This window comes from Poromitra crassiceps (genome assembly GCF_964638095.1).
Source record: "Poromitra crassiceps genome assembly, chromosome: 13".
NCBI classification, from domain to species: domain Eukaryota; kingdom Metazoa; phylum Chordata; class Actinopteri; order Beryciformes; family Melamphaidae; genus Poromitra; species Poromitra crassiceps.
In genome coordinates this window covers 26,826,547-26,841,292 of record NC_139644.1, presented here as the reverse complement: position 1 = coordinate 26,841,292, position 14,746 = coordinate 26,826,547, and the positions used below count along the sequence as shown (strand labels likewise).

The following is a 14,746-nucleotide window of genomic DNA, read 5'->3' as shown; positions in this document are numbered from 1 at the left end:
AACCCATGCGTCATGTAATAACTGCTTTGACAAAGTGACTACATTGTTGGACTCAGACATCTTGTTGGCGTACTCCAACAAATGTGGTGCCAAAGAAAAAGGGAGACAATGTTCAGCGACAAAGTCAGCAGTAATGGTCTTCAGATGTTCCCGCTGATCCCGGCGAGGAACTGGGTCAGCGATAGGATGATGCGCGGCAGGCAGAGTTTTGGTGTGTTGCTGTAGTTTGGCCATGGTTCTGTGGTGGTGGTCTTCAGTGTGCTTGCCAAAGACCTTCTTGCCATTCTGTCCATACACAATGATCTTATTACAAAGCCTACACCAGGCTTTCCCTGGGAGGTTTACCTTTGCTAACCACATATCATATCTCTGCCCCTGGGAATCTGTCTCTTCTAGCCACTGCCACCTCCACTTGTTCTTTACCCCATGATCCAGGTCACGCGTGGGATCGTTCTTCTGCAGATATCGCATACCTTAAAACAAAAAAAACTATCTTCAGTCTATATTGCTTTTTCATAATTTGACAACGAAATAAAGTGCACATTAATAAATAAGATTGCCATACCTTTAATTATTTTGGAGTAAATAGATGAATAAATCGATGCATTATACAACCGTGGGAAGCTGGAACAAGCGTTAAGGCCTATGTCCACCAGCTGTGGTACGGCTCCGTGCGGCTACCTGAACAGACCCAGCTAACAGACCAACACACCCATGTAATCTTGTCAGACACATGCACATCCGGCAAAAACAGAAAGAACATGTGCTTATTTTTGCCGTACTGCATGTGTTGCCCATCTATTACAGGGAAGAGAGTCTGTTCCGGCAGCCGTACCGGAGCCGCACAGAGCCGTACCACAGCTCCTGATCACGCCACCTCACATTCTGTTTAGGTCCACGGATCAGTCTGGACTTCTAGCCGCCCACATCGACTTCCTGAAATGAACTGCATTGTAGTTAACGTAACCGGGCCAATCAGTAATGGCATCTCCCGAAGCAACAAACGGTAATGTTCGTAGAGTAAACACTCAATAACAATTCAACAAGAATAAGAGTTACTATGCACGAGCTGAGTTTCTTGGCGCAAAAGACATTTTCACCGTTCCTGTGACTGGATTTGGATTTGACTGGATCCAACGCTGATTGGCTGAGGGAGTTTGTCAAGGCAAGTAGTCCCGCCCACTGAAATCGATGTGGACGGCTAGAAGCCCAGACTGATCCTTGGAGAATGTGAGGACGGGTGATCAGGGTGGTTTTACCAGGCTAGAAATCCATCTGTAGATGGAGCTCTTGCACATAAGTGCATACAATTCAACCAGGAGTTCAATGGGAAAATCAGTAGAAAAAAAGAACAATATTGCATTATATATTGCAAATGCATATCTTTAGGTTCTACTATAAGGCCTGCTATACGGTCATAATTGATTTGCCCTGTATTAGAAATAATGGGTAAAAAAGGAAAAGGTATTGCCTGGGTCCAGACCTTCACAGGCTAGCGCACCGCTCACTCCACTGAGTTGAGTTTTGGCTGCTTCTGGTCTGTCAGAGTGTTTCCGCTACAAAAACATTGGTCCCGGACATGTGTCCTGGAGGATTTCAGTTTAACGGACAGATGGGATAAATTATGGACAAATATTAGATCTGTGTTTATATTTGGTCTTAAAAACAATTGATAGCAGGCTATATATAGCCTATAATCTCAAGATTGCCGTAAATTCCCTGTGCCAACCATGCTTCTATGACCAGTCCCAAAATGCAAGCTCCGGGGTTGAGAAATGCATATCTCAAGGATCATCCTATGCTACCTTGCGTGCTGAGTCTCAGGCAAGAGCCCGCAAATTCCACAGAGGGGCTTGGTAATGGAGGCTGCAGTGGAATTCGCAGGGGGTTGTCTGAGACGATGAATGAGGAAAAACGAAAGAGTCGTCGTCAAAAAAACAAAATTAACTGTGGCTATAGGTAATGCTGGCAAGTGCTTTCAGTTCTCAGATGAAGGCTACAGGTAACTAAGAACAATAACCTTTACCTTTTCTTCCATCAGTTTAAAGTTAAGCAAATATTCACAGCTGAGCTTGTGAAGTTTAATTATTATTATGCTCATCCTTATTATGATATTGGCATAAATGTGAGCCCCTCTATCGACCTCTCTCAGCCTGCTGTTTGCTAGTTTCCATACCTGGGGACTGTGTAACCAAGTCCCGCGATAGTCTCACATCAGGTGAGAGTTCAGCTGCAGTGGATCAAGCTGCCAAGTTTCGCATGGACAAAACACTGTAGGATTGCTGGATATTTCTCTAATGCACATTTAGATTATCTCTTTTGATAAATTATTTGCCACAGTCTTGACATGTAAATGGTTTTAAACTTGCGTGTATTTTTAAGTGCTGTTTGAGAAAACTTTTTGGTTAAATTTTTCCCACAAACATCAAAAGATTGGCATTTGTTGTGACCACATTGTAAATGACTTCTTATCTCTTCCCTAGCCTGGAAAGTTATCATACAAACACAACAGTCAACTGCCTTTTGTATGTGCATCTTTAAAGAACCTACGTTCTGAAAGGCCTTGCCGTACAATGGCAAACATTTTGGTCTGTTTGACTTTTAACAGAAGCATCTTCATAAGGCAACCAGAAGCGTCATGCCCATTGTAACTGAGGGGGCAATTGCCCCCTCAGATTTTTGAGAGGTAAAAATTTTTTTTTTTTTTTTTTTTTAATAAACATAGGCTATAATATTATAGGCTGTGTATGGTAGTTGAAACATAGTTTCAAGTTTACGTTTATGTATGTTTGTAGTTAAAACAAAAACATAAATACTGTATAGGCTACATACAGTACAACACAAAAGGCTGTTATTTACCCTTTGTCGCCACCTGGTGAGTAAATATATATAACTAAAACCATTAGAATTGACAACCGGTCCACAACTTTTTTTCCCATGTATCTACCAGTCCTTGGCACAAAAAGGTTGGGAACCCCTGCTCTAGAGGAAAGATTTCTACCTTCTGAAAAGGCAATACCAGCCAAAATAAACATTGTGTTACATTGCTTTGAAACATGTGGTCTCCCTTTTTTGTCAAGTCCATGGAGCCTGGGCAGTGGCAATGTACTTAGTCTGGTGATTATGGATCTTTCCAGGAGGCTGAGAGCAGTTTGAAAAATAGCCTTATGGTTACACCTGCTCAGTCTGTTAATTTAAAATTAGATATTGCTCTAAATCTGGCTTCCAACCCCCCAAATTTTTTGCCGCCCTTCGGGCGGCACCAGAGTTCGCCCCCTCAGATTGTTGGCTTGCATGACGCCCCTGAAGGCAACACTCCAAGTCCCCCCCTACTTACTTCGCACTTCCTCTGCTTTCCGTTTCTTCGACCTTGTCCGTACTCCTGTGCTCTTCACCCAATCCTCATCATTGACGCTGTCCTCACTCTGAGCTGCAGAACAGTCTGGAGAGAGATGCTGCAATTCATGTGTAAATTCTGTCTTTGGTTGATCTTGCTCTCTTATCCTGAAATCAGGAGATGAAAAAAATGTCTCTTGTTCTTGACTGTCAATGCCAAGTTCCTCCCTCTCTTCTTTTATCTGTGATATATCAAGGTCTGTCTGAAGCATGCAAGAAGTCCAGTCTTTATTTCCTGTATCAGCATTGTTTTGAGAAGATCCTGGAACCTCAAGCCTCAGAATGAAATTTGACTGTTCTCCCATCTCAAGTGGTGTTGAGGGTCCTGGGTCCTGCAGCAGAGTCGGGTCACACCCCTCTCCAACCACGGTGCTGTTGGCCTGTAGAGGCTCTGTGGCTACAAAGGAGATGGAGGCAACAGTTACCACTTTGCTCTATCAAAAGTTGTCACTTGTAGGCATTTCATTGTGTGTTTTGGGTACAAGCATCACAAGTATTGTATCGATATCGAAAATACTGGAGTAAGTAAGTTGCCCTTTATTACTCCATAATAAATAAGTTTAGCAATAAATTAGGGTCCCAAACCTGAATCTAATTCCTTGCGCAGAAGGTCCAGCTGCTTCCGCAGATTGTCGACCTCATCTCTGGATCGAGCAAATTCGACTTGGTACAAAGCTACAGTTTTCTCCACCTCTCCAAATATCTCCACGGCTGCTGCAGAGAGTCGCTCGTTCACAAAATCCCTCAGTTGAAACATCTTCGAAGAGTTTATGAATGGAAATGGAAATGCAACAATATCAACACAGAGGTACGGAAGCTGTTGTTGGCACCGTAAAAGTTGTTTCCCGTTTTGAGGGACGGTTGACAAAAAGTCGTAAGCTATTACCGCCACCTACTGGCCTGGAGGGTGTCGCTGTGTGTGTCATTCATTGAACACAGGTTGAAATAGCTCGAGTCTGTAGTGAGAACAGTCATGTCGTTTTGCTCCTTCTCCGGCGGAGAGGTCTTTAAAGACAACTTCAAACCAGGTGTGACTTCTTGTTCAGTATCCAATGTTTCTACATGACGATGACATTGCTATTAGGACTTTTAGCTAAAGTACAGCTAGCCTACTGTAGTAAATGTAGCGAGGCTAGCGAGCTAGCGTTAGCGTTAAAGTTTGCTGAATGCAAAACAACCGACATCTGCCTCCAGACAGAGAGCTTTAGGTCGAAATAAATGATCAGTATATGAACACTAAACACTGGGCATACTCACGATAGCCTCTGCTTCTAAACAGGGAAACTTTTGTATCGTTAACCTTTTGATTGCACAAGACTGCTACAAAACCAGATGGCTGGTGATAAGCCCCTTGCACTTTGTGCTAGTGACAACACAGTCCTGAAAGGGCCTAGTGATAAGTTAAAGTCCCACTTTAAAAAGTAGCTAGGCTACCTTTTTTAACTAAGCTATTTATATTTCTTGTCTGCGTTAGTTCAAACACTCTAAAATCCACAGGTGGTAACTTGAAAGACCTTTTAAAAACTGTCCAGTTATGATTATGAAGTCGTACTAACCCAGTGAGTGACAAGCTTGCTTAAGTTGCTTTAGAGACATACAACATAAGATATGTATCAAAGTAATTGTCTTGTGCTGTACAACAATCATCATCTCCAGTCCTCTCCTCCGCAGGGCTTTATGTGTGTGCCAAGTGTGATCACCAGCTGTTCTCCAGCAGGGCCAAGTATGAGCACTCGTCTCCTTGGCCGGCCTTCACAGAGACCGTCCTGGAGGACAGTGTGTCCAAACACGAGGAGAGACCTGGGGCTTATAAGGTGACATATAAAATGGATTTGCATTCCACTTGAATCCCTCAGAGAAAGAGCAACATGAATTAATCTTCAGTTTTTGATCAGCCAGCATACAATTGCATCCTTGTTTAAATCTTGTGGGTTGTGTGAAGAAACAGACAAACTACGGTAAATCCACAGTGAACCTGAACTACTCCATGATAAATGCCAGTCAACACAGCTGTGTGTGTGTGTGTGCGTGCGTGCGTGCGTGCGTGTGCGTGCATGTTAGGGGTTGCATCGACTCGTCGACGCATCAACGTTTCTACCACACGTCAATGCCTATTGGGGGATATCGAGAAGTCGTCACATGGTTTGATTGGAGACTTGCGCTGCTCTTCCCATCTTGTGCCTTTATCACTCATTTTATATATTTACTTTTTCTAAATTTATTTGGTAATCAACATAATAAGCTACATTATTTGACTTATAACTATAATGCAGCTTTGCACGTTCATTGTTGTTTGTCTCTATCAGAGTGCTTGTATTGTTGAGAGCGGCTTTACTAACATTAGAGGGATCAGCTGGGGTGTGTTCAATATGAAAACAGTGTGCACCGTTTTGCTACAGTTTCCAGGTTGACTGTCATGTTTCCTTGCATGATTCAATGCACCACCGTTTCTGTTTAAATAAACATTTTGCTACGTGTTGTCAGGGCTGAACTCGACCCCTATCCTGACAGTGCGGTGGTCCGCGGTGCGAGACGAAATCCCCAAGAGGGCGCTGACGAGGAAATACGGGGGATGTAGAGGAGGAGAGAGGCAATGTAGGAAGAGGAGGTATCGCCTACAATATACAAATACACTGTTTTTATCCAGAGTTTAACCGCTTCAAGTTGGTGCACAAGCAGGAGTTGCAGTGAGAGCGGCACCATGGAAGGACATCACATCACATGAACAACAGTTGCAGTTCTGGACATTACAGTCCAAAAACATGTGTGCAGCCTGGACATCAAAATGTTAGCAGTAAATCTCTGTACATATTACTTGCCCAGACCAGAGAGGTTTCCCAAGCCATTATGATTGTGTTTATATTCCTCCTGCGTTGCGGGCTGCTGTCATCAACTCAGTGACCAAGACTACTTTTGATGACTAGGCAACGTCGACTCGCCTTTATTGGTAGAAAGTTCGACTTGAAAAATTCTGCAACCCCTACTGTGTGCGTGCGTGTGCATGGGAGAGACACAAAAAACACAGGCTCATTTCTTCTTTACATCAGCAAAAGTAACATTAGATTTTATTATAATTTTAGTCAGTGTTGGGGTAACATGTTAGAGTACTAACTGACCATGTTAGTTTTTCAATTATTCTAATCTGTTAGTAGTTAGATTTTAAAATTAGAATATCATTACTGACTTTTTCAAGTATACACTGAGACTTTACAAAATGTTTTGTCATGGAAATTTGGTTTAAAATTTTAATTTGGTTTAAATCAAAATCCATTGGTCAAAAAGTATATGAACCCTGTGTTGTGTTGTTAGCAATTTACAGCCCTTAAAGAACTTGTATGATTTTTCATCTGAAGAATTCATATAATATATTGATCATTGAATCCATAGAAAATGTTGCTGAATGCTGACTGTGTTGTTGTGTGATGTGTTCAGGTGCTGTGTGGGAAGTGTGGAAATGGACTGGGCCATGAGTTTGTGAATGATGGACCAGGCAAAGGACTCTCTCGCTTCTGAATATTCAGCAGCTCACTGAAGTTCATCCCTAAAGGTAGAACATGTAGATTATGTCAAGATATTGCAAGAAATGTTCCAGCTCTGTGGAGTTTATAGTTTTTGTTGTATGGACCTCGGATACTAGCGATGTTAGTTTCTCATCACTAATACCACTTTTCATTACAGCATATCAGTCAGATACAGTCTATTTTGCCCTCTTCAAAGGTCCCATATTATTCTGTTTTCATTATTTTGTTTTCAAATATAGTATGTAACAGCAGCATCAGGCTTATAATCATCGGTTAGTCTATTCATCGGTTATTGTTACAGTTATTGTTCTGAGTTTTTGTAAGTGCTATTTCCAGTTTCCATAGTTTACAGATGCTGCTTAAATCTGCATGCAAATGTAAATAAAACAAAAAATATGAGGCAACGATTATACACACATTTGTTTGCGGCGACGTTTGGCTTTGTAAGTAAATACACAGTCCCTGTCTGTCCTCACAGGCAGAACCATTATAATACTGCCCCCTGCCTGGCAGACAGACAATATCAGCTCCTCCAATTCAAATGAGGCAAATCTGCTGAGTGGACGCATTCCACGAGCTGTGTCAGTTCAGATGCTGAAAACTCGCCTGACTGGACTGATTTTAGCAAGGCTTTAGTCAGGCGTGTCAGGAAAGACCAAGACCAGTTTTCTAGAATCTGGAACTGCCTACAATTGGTCAACATTGTGCTCAAGCTGGTAACCGGCTTCACTCCTCTTGATATAACTCCGTCCTCCATCTTGCCTCCTCTCCCCTCTCCACAGATAAGGTTGATGGACAATAAGGTGAGCTGTGGGAGGGAAGGGCCAGTAGAGCTGTAGGCGGGTCTCTGTGCTGCTGAAGGTGCGGGCAGTGGATGAAGTGTTCTGAGACAAAGCCCAACCTGGGACCTCCAGGGCTCTGATGGACGATGGCCTCACTGCACAGCAAGAACAGAGGACTCTGAACAGCTTTGTTATGCAATAAGTATAGGGATAGCTCACAGATTTGCACAAACATTGACCAAGTTCACCTCGTTGATTACGCACAGCTTTTACATAGACGTCGTCGCTCGTGGGAGAGACACAGACTACTCATGATTTTATATCCGGTCAATGTTCTGATCCATTTTAATGTACGTTGTCTATTCAATCGTAAATATTTTTAAATCTAGAGCCAGAGTGTGTACCGTAGTTTCTCCTTTGTTATGTGATCAATTTGAATGAAAACGGCCTATGCCTGCATCGCTTGGTGTGCTGGATGCAGCAAATTAAATTTTAGTAAATATAGATTTTTTTTAATTAATATTGTTAATGATGAAATCACTATTATACAGCTTTATGTAAATGGTGGTTCACCATGTCTGATATGCAAAAATATGCAATACGTATATTTTCTATTAGAATAATACAATGCTTTATATTGATTGAATAATGAGAGAGGCTGTACATGTGCAACTTCACTCCAGGTTTAGCTAACAAGCCTCATATTTCCCATACTCATGTTAATTTCATGTCAGTGTTGAAATGGTCATTTCAGTGATAATGGCTTTGGATTGTCAGATACGAGCTAAACTGTCTATGACTAAACACTTTTTTGTATCCATTATTATTGACAACAGTGTTACCAACTGATGTGCAAACAATGGCAACACATATAATTTTCTATGAATAGAACTCTGCTTTTTTTCTTAAAGTTCTTGAGTATATTGGTTCAATGACTGGTGCATGTTTCATCAAGCATTTGTCAAGCATTTCAGTCCACACCACTGATGTAAGTACTGCCACCATGTGTCAGAAATGAGACCAGCATTACATAAGCAGGACAGTGTCATTTGATCGGGAAGGGCCAGTTTATTCCAGCTTAAGCCGGGCGCCTCTCTGTAAACAAACACTTCAAACCTCTGAGAAATTACTTTTGATTTCAGACACTTATTAACTTAAGAGTTATTTGACATGGACGAAATGTCCTATTGCTCGTTCTCTGGTGGGGAGGAATATAAGAGCCACTTCCAACCTGGTGAGTGTGAAGTTGCATGTCAAACACACACAAGGCAACACACATCTTGCTATTTAAAGGGATAGTTGTGATTTTTCGATGTGGGGTTGTATGACTTGTACTTGCCAACAGTCCATTTACAACATGCAGTAGAATGCAACTGGCATGATCCCAGTTTGGAGAAATGGAGACCGGCCATGTCGGGCAAAACTACTTGCCAAAAAGTGTGAAGGACCAACCCCCACCATAGTGAAAATGAAGGTGTATGATTCAATTGTCCTCCATGCGATAATTAGCCTCCTGTTTCCTCTGTCAGGTATATATGTGTGTTCTGAGTGTGGACATAAGCTATTTTCCAGCACATCAAAGTTCGAGCACTCTTCTCCTTGGCCAGCCTTCTCTGAGACTCTCCAAAAGGACAGTGTGTCCAAACACCCAGAGGCATGGGGACCCTTAAAGGTGGGTTTCTCCTGCAGTATTGCCTGTTGTTTACTGTAATATAAGGATCCTACAACTACAACCAAAGCTGAGTTTTCCCAAAACATGTGAAGCTCTAAACATATTTGGTGCAATTGCAGGTTTGTTGTGGGAAGTGTGGCAATGGGTTGGGGCATGAGTTCTTGTACGACGGACCAAGAGAAGGGCTGTCGCGGTTCTGAATATTCAGCAGCTCACTAACGTTCATCCCTAAAGGTGGGCCATCAATGGAAAAATAATCAGTTTCTTTACTGATGTACTCATAGCCTATATAGCTATAACCCCACCTTCTGCCCCCTCACCCCTCCACAGATAAGGTTGATGGACAGTAAGGTGAGCTGTGGGAGGGATGTGCAGTAGAGCTGTAGACACGTCTGTGCTGCTGAAGGTGTGGGCAGTGGATGAGGTGTTCTGGAACAAAGCCCACTGGGACCTCCAGGGCTCTGATGGATGATGGCCTCACTGCACAGCAAGAACATAGGACTCTGAACAGCTTTGTTATGCAGTGTACTCTGTGTTAGCCAACATTTAGCCTACAAACAAGTTAGACAAACTCAGCCACATTAGTTTCCATACTTACTGTACTATAGGCGGTATGTCCAACCCGCCCCCCCCCCCCCCCCCCCCCCCCCCCCGCCTTGATCTTACACGCAGTTGTCCTAATGTGCCTCTGTGCTTCAATGGATAACACATTGACATAGGCATTGGCAATGAGGTTGACATGTTTAACTGTTATTGGTTAAAGCCTAACTAGAAGATAGTTTTTCTATGGTAAGATTGTTCTACATTGCTTGCAGGATTCAACGCAAATTGCCTGTCTTGTGCTAAAGGCTAAGCAGTATAAGGAGGATAACTACAGAATTCTATAACTGTAAACTGTATATTTTTAATTTGCTAGGAACAGCTTGGAAAAAAGTGCTTTAAAAAGTTCTTCTGACAGTAGGTCTGTCAACCTTTCCTGCCCCAGACATCTCCTTGCAGTGTCTTGATGCAGAATTTCTACAAATCACTTTTACAACAAATGTTCTCTGCAACACTTCCCAACAGAGAGATCATCATCAGCAGATTCACCATGTGTCATGTAAGTCAGATTCAGATGAGAGAAGTCACCACAGAGTTATACTTGTTCTTGTGCTTGTTGAGCAAAGATCATATTGCACGTTTGCAGCTTCTACTCTAGCCATTCAAATGAGCCTATTTACTGCACGTGTACTTCTGTGAATTCAAATTAAGCACACAGTTGTGTGAACATTTTCTGAGTGTAAATGCCAATATCCATTTTCATATTTGTTTTGCTACAATATCCATAAATGATAGGGGCTTTGAGACCAACTCGTAAGTCAGCCCTCAAGATATAAAACACTAACAGCTACCTGTTGAACAGACTATTTTCTCTTCCACACAACATCCCAAAAGGGCAAGTTGTGTCGATCTGATTTGCAAGAAATAAACAAAAGAATCAATGGGATTTACTCAATTTACAAGCACTTTCAATAAAGGAGCATAATGGAAATGGATAATGGTTTAGAGCCAATGAGACAGTAATGTAAAAGTACCATAACTATACATTTTGCAATTGTTGTGGCCCAATTCTTCTGGTTGGTATTACTATAGGATGATTGCTCAGAACTTTGATGGGCTATACAGTCAGGACAGAAAAGTTGTATAGTTGTAATAGAACAATTTAATTCCAAGTCATTGCAGGTATTGAGATCACTGAAATAAATGTTGCTGTGGCTTTCTGAATGTTTTTATTTTTATTCTTATTTTTTACATGACTAGATGTGACCAGCAGGTGACCAGACACAGAGATTTGTTGCAGAAAAGAATAAAAACTAAAACCTGAATATGAAATTGTTCCCTTGTGATTCTTGATTCTAAAGTGTAATGGCGTGATTTCATCAGTTGATGGTGCTGTCCTCCCTACAAAAACTTGATATGAACTACAGTAACACTTAACTAATGTATTAGTGTATGTGCATGTTTGGTTCTTTCTGCAAAAATGTGTGTGTGTGTGTGTATGTATATATATATATATACATACACACACACATTTTATATATATATACATGTTTGCAGAAAGAACCAAGCATGCACATACACTAATGCATATATATATATATATATATATATATAGCATATATATATATATATATATACATACATACATACACACACACACACACGCGCACGTGCACACACACACACACACACACACACAATTATCACTTGATTTCACCCATATCATTAATCTGTATACATCTATTAATTTGAATAGAGTGAATTGAATATAATATCCGTATCTGCAGTGCATATACTTGGAGCAGAAATGATCAGCCAGTTTAGCTTGTGGCCATCAAACAACACAACAAATAATTTTCATATTCCTTTTTCAAACTACATGTAATTTGCTTGATTAATCAATTGAGGAGGCCTAGAAGCTTTAACATTTGTTATTTGCCAAGAGAGAAAAAAGCTTTTATCACAAACAATGAAAACGAGAAATGTGTGCATCATATTTTTCATTCCTTAAATCATCTTTAGAGAACAGTAAAATAACTGACTAGCGTGTCTCTACCACATAGTGCTGATCAGATGGGTGTCTAAAGGCCACCTGCCAGGAGTGCTGGAATCCTAAACAAAACATGGATCTGGGGGTATGTTCAAGTGCTCTAGTGCTGCTTAAACCTCCGGGAGGAGCAGGTGTGGAGCCGCTCATTTCAAAGGCTGGAAGATCAGAGGGAGAGTTGAAAGGTTCATTGTCAGGTGGGGGATTAGGACAGGGAATGCAAACATGTTGCTCCTGTCGTAGATTGCAATGCAGGTTTTTATTGAGTGTTGTGTTAAAACATGTTTAATACACCACATGTTATTTTGTCATATAGGCATTTGATGTGATGAGGATTTTGTCCGCATCTGGATATTATCACAACTGTTCAGCTGGTCTCTGCTCTAAGCAATGCGCGTTGCCACTGACCTTATAAGCCTCTCATTAATTGAAAGAGTAATATGTTCCTTATGACTGCTCAGATATCTTTGGCTCGCATTCGCTGTGTCACCAAACACAGCCGGCACACAGACTAAACAGTCCCCAGGGGTCAAGTCAGGAAGGAGGGGGGGGAGGGGCGAGAGGGAAAGAGGGACCAATTCAATGACGGACAGATAGAGAGGAAAAGAAAGAGGAAGATGAAACAGATAGCCTATGGGATCAGAGATGGAGAGGGAGAGGAAATTGTCCAAAACACAGGACTGTAATTAGCATAGCCGAAGTAACTGAGGAAAACCTGTCTGTGAAGCTGGCCTGGGCAGGGCATCAGAACACAGCTGTGTGGCTAAGTCAGAGGAAGTAAACAGGAAGGAGGAAGTGGTAATCCTCCGATAGAATCACGAGACAGACTCGGTTTGTAAACGCTGTTTTCTTCCGCCGACCTCCGGGGGCTCATCCTGCTGGTGAGCAAGAGAGGGATCCTTAATTACATTAAAACCACCACTCCTCCACCCCACCCCATCCCCAGCGGCCAGCAGGCCTAGCTGCTCAACTGAACATATGTCTGACTCCTTCACATGACATCTTGTTTTAATTGTAACTGATACGAGCCTCTCGGCTGGATGTTGGATGTTCCTGGGCACTGCACCTGCTTCTGTTTTGAGCCACGCAGAAAAAGGGTCGGTTTCTTCGTCCGGAGGCCCTGGCATTAACATCCCGTTCATCAAGGTAGTATCGCCTAAAAGCATCCATCACTCAGTGGCTCTGCTCTGCACACCACAGAAGCTGTGATCAGATACGTTACGTGACTGCACGCGCATGCCAAGGATAAACCTCCCGGATGCGTGACTGTAACAGTAATAGAGAAAACTCCTTTCATCATAGGGTAATATCTGCAGTGTGGTACCCATACACATGGTATTGTGGGAGAACCGCCATACCGTACATGGTGGGGCTGCCCTCCACATGTTTCACGGGGCGTGCATGTGCGCTTCCCCCAGCACGGCCAAACATCTGCCTCCCTCTGTGTAATGAATGAAAGGATAAACAGGGCTTTTATACATCATACTGGAATGGATTTCCCTGCCGGATCAAAGCGGAGTGCTGGAAACGGCAGGAAACTCCAGGTTCTGCTCGTGTTTCTAGTTCAGTCGGGACAGCATGTGTTTGAGAAGACGGCGCTATTATGAAAACCAAAATAACAAGAATACTTTGCTCTTCCTCTCACAAAAGGCCAACCAGTGAACCAGAAGATGAAATGATGTGTAGTTTACTGACTACATCAACAGATGGTATGTGTTACTGAATGCATATTTTTGATGGACCATACATGCAGTAAACACTTTAAATGTGGAATGAAGAGCAATAAAAATACAATAAAAGCCTCAAAGGGAGTTGTCCGTGGAGGGAGAAACAATGGGAAACCCCATACGCCTGATCATTCCACCCAAAAACTCAAACAGTTTCAACATGCCAAGGGATCGCTTTGCAAGACGCACAGCCGAAAAGCACTATGTGCAATCCCAAGCATGCGGGTTCCTGGTGTGAAAATAAACAATATGCCAAAATTTCAAAGACAATATATATCAGTGGCTTTCCTGCTTTGTTGTCAGCTTTATCATATGATCACATTCCTCATCCCTGGCACACTGAGCTTGAATGGCAGAGGGGGGTTTGAACGTATATGTATTTGCAAACATCACGTGCTATCTGTGGTCTCATCTGACTGTCTCATGGAGATAGGACCCTGAGACAGCAGCAGGGGTCGGCCTGAGAGCTTCAAAGGGACAGAGGACAGAGGACAGAGGAGGGGACTCTTGTGCTGTACGGTGCCTCACACAGATCAGGGAGAAGTGCTCATTTCTTTAGGGGATGCTGGGTTGACTGGTGGATGAGAGGGAAGGTTTAAAACAGGAGAAGAAGACTGGCTGATTGTTTGCCCACATGTCTGCTTTCATCCTCCTCCTTCATTGTAGACTATAGAGGTCATTGTAGACTATAGAGGGGGTTTGAATGAGCTCAGAGGTGGGCACAGTGATCCACAAACAGAGAGGAGACAGGCGGCATATCAGTTTGGAGCTCTCCTCGGTTCACACCAGGCGTTATTCAGAAGCAGCGCTGAAGCAGCGCTTAACAGAAGCTGAGTGCCAAGCTAAACCGGTTACACCAGAAGGCCTTTCTTTTCCTCAGCGCCTCGCTCAGCGCTGCCCTCCCCCAGAACAGAAGATGAAACTATCGCTGCAGCGTGGCTTCAGCGTGGCTTCAGCGTGGCGTGGCATGCGGCTGGTGTGAACGATCTTGCCTTAACAAGGACACCGAAATGAAACTGCCATATCGCTGCATAGCCTCACCATGGCTTCGGCGTATGGTG

At 42.7% G+C, this 14,746-nt stretch overlaps 1 protein-coding gene and 1 pseudogene across 2 annotated transcripts; both read left to right on the top strand.

Annotated features, from left to right (window-relative positions):
• The first annotated feature begins 4,304 nt into the window (after positions 1-4,304).
• Positions 4,305-8,584, top strand: LOC310787983 (methionine-R-sulfoxide reductase B1-A-like). The gene is made up of 4 exons (XM_083649449.1): positions 4,305-4,424; positions 5,068-5,210; positions 6,829-6,943; positions 7,700-8,584. The coding sequence occupies exons 1-4, from the start codon at positions 4,370-4,372 to the stop codon at positions 7,717-7,719; spliced, it is 333 nt and encodes a 110-aa protein (XP_083505575.1). The 5' UTR covers positions 4,305-4,369; the 3' UTR covers positions 7,720-8,584.
• A 294-nt stretch (positions 8,585-8,878) lies between these two features.
• Positions 8,879-9,816, top strand: LOC310787984 (methionine-R-sulfoxide reductase B1-A-like; annotated as a pseudogene). The gene is made up of 4 exons: positions 8,879-8,933; positions 9,229-9,371; positions 9,491-9,605; positions 9,702-9,816. The product of its transcript is annotated as a methionine-R-sulfoxide reductase B1-A-like (transcript).
• The last annotated feature ends 4,930 nt before the right edge of the window (positions 9,817-14,746 follow it).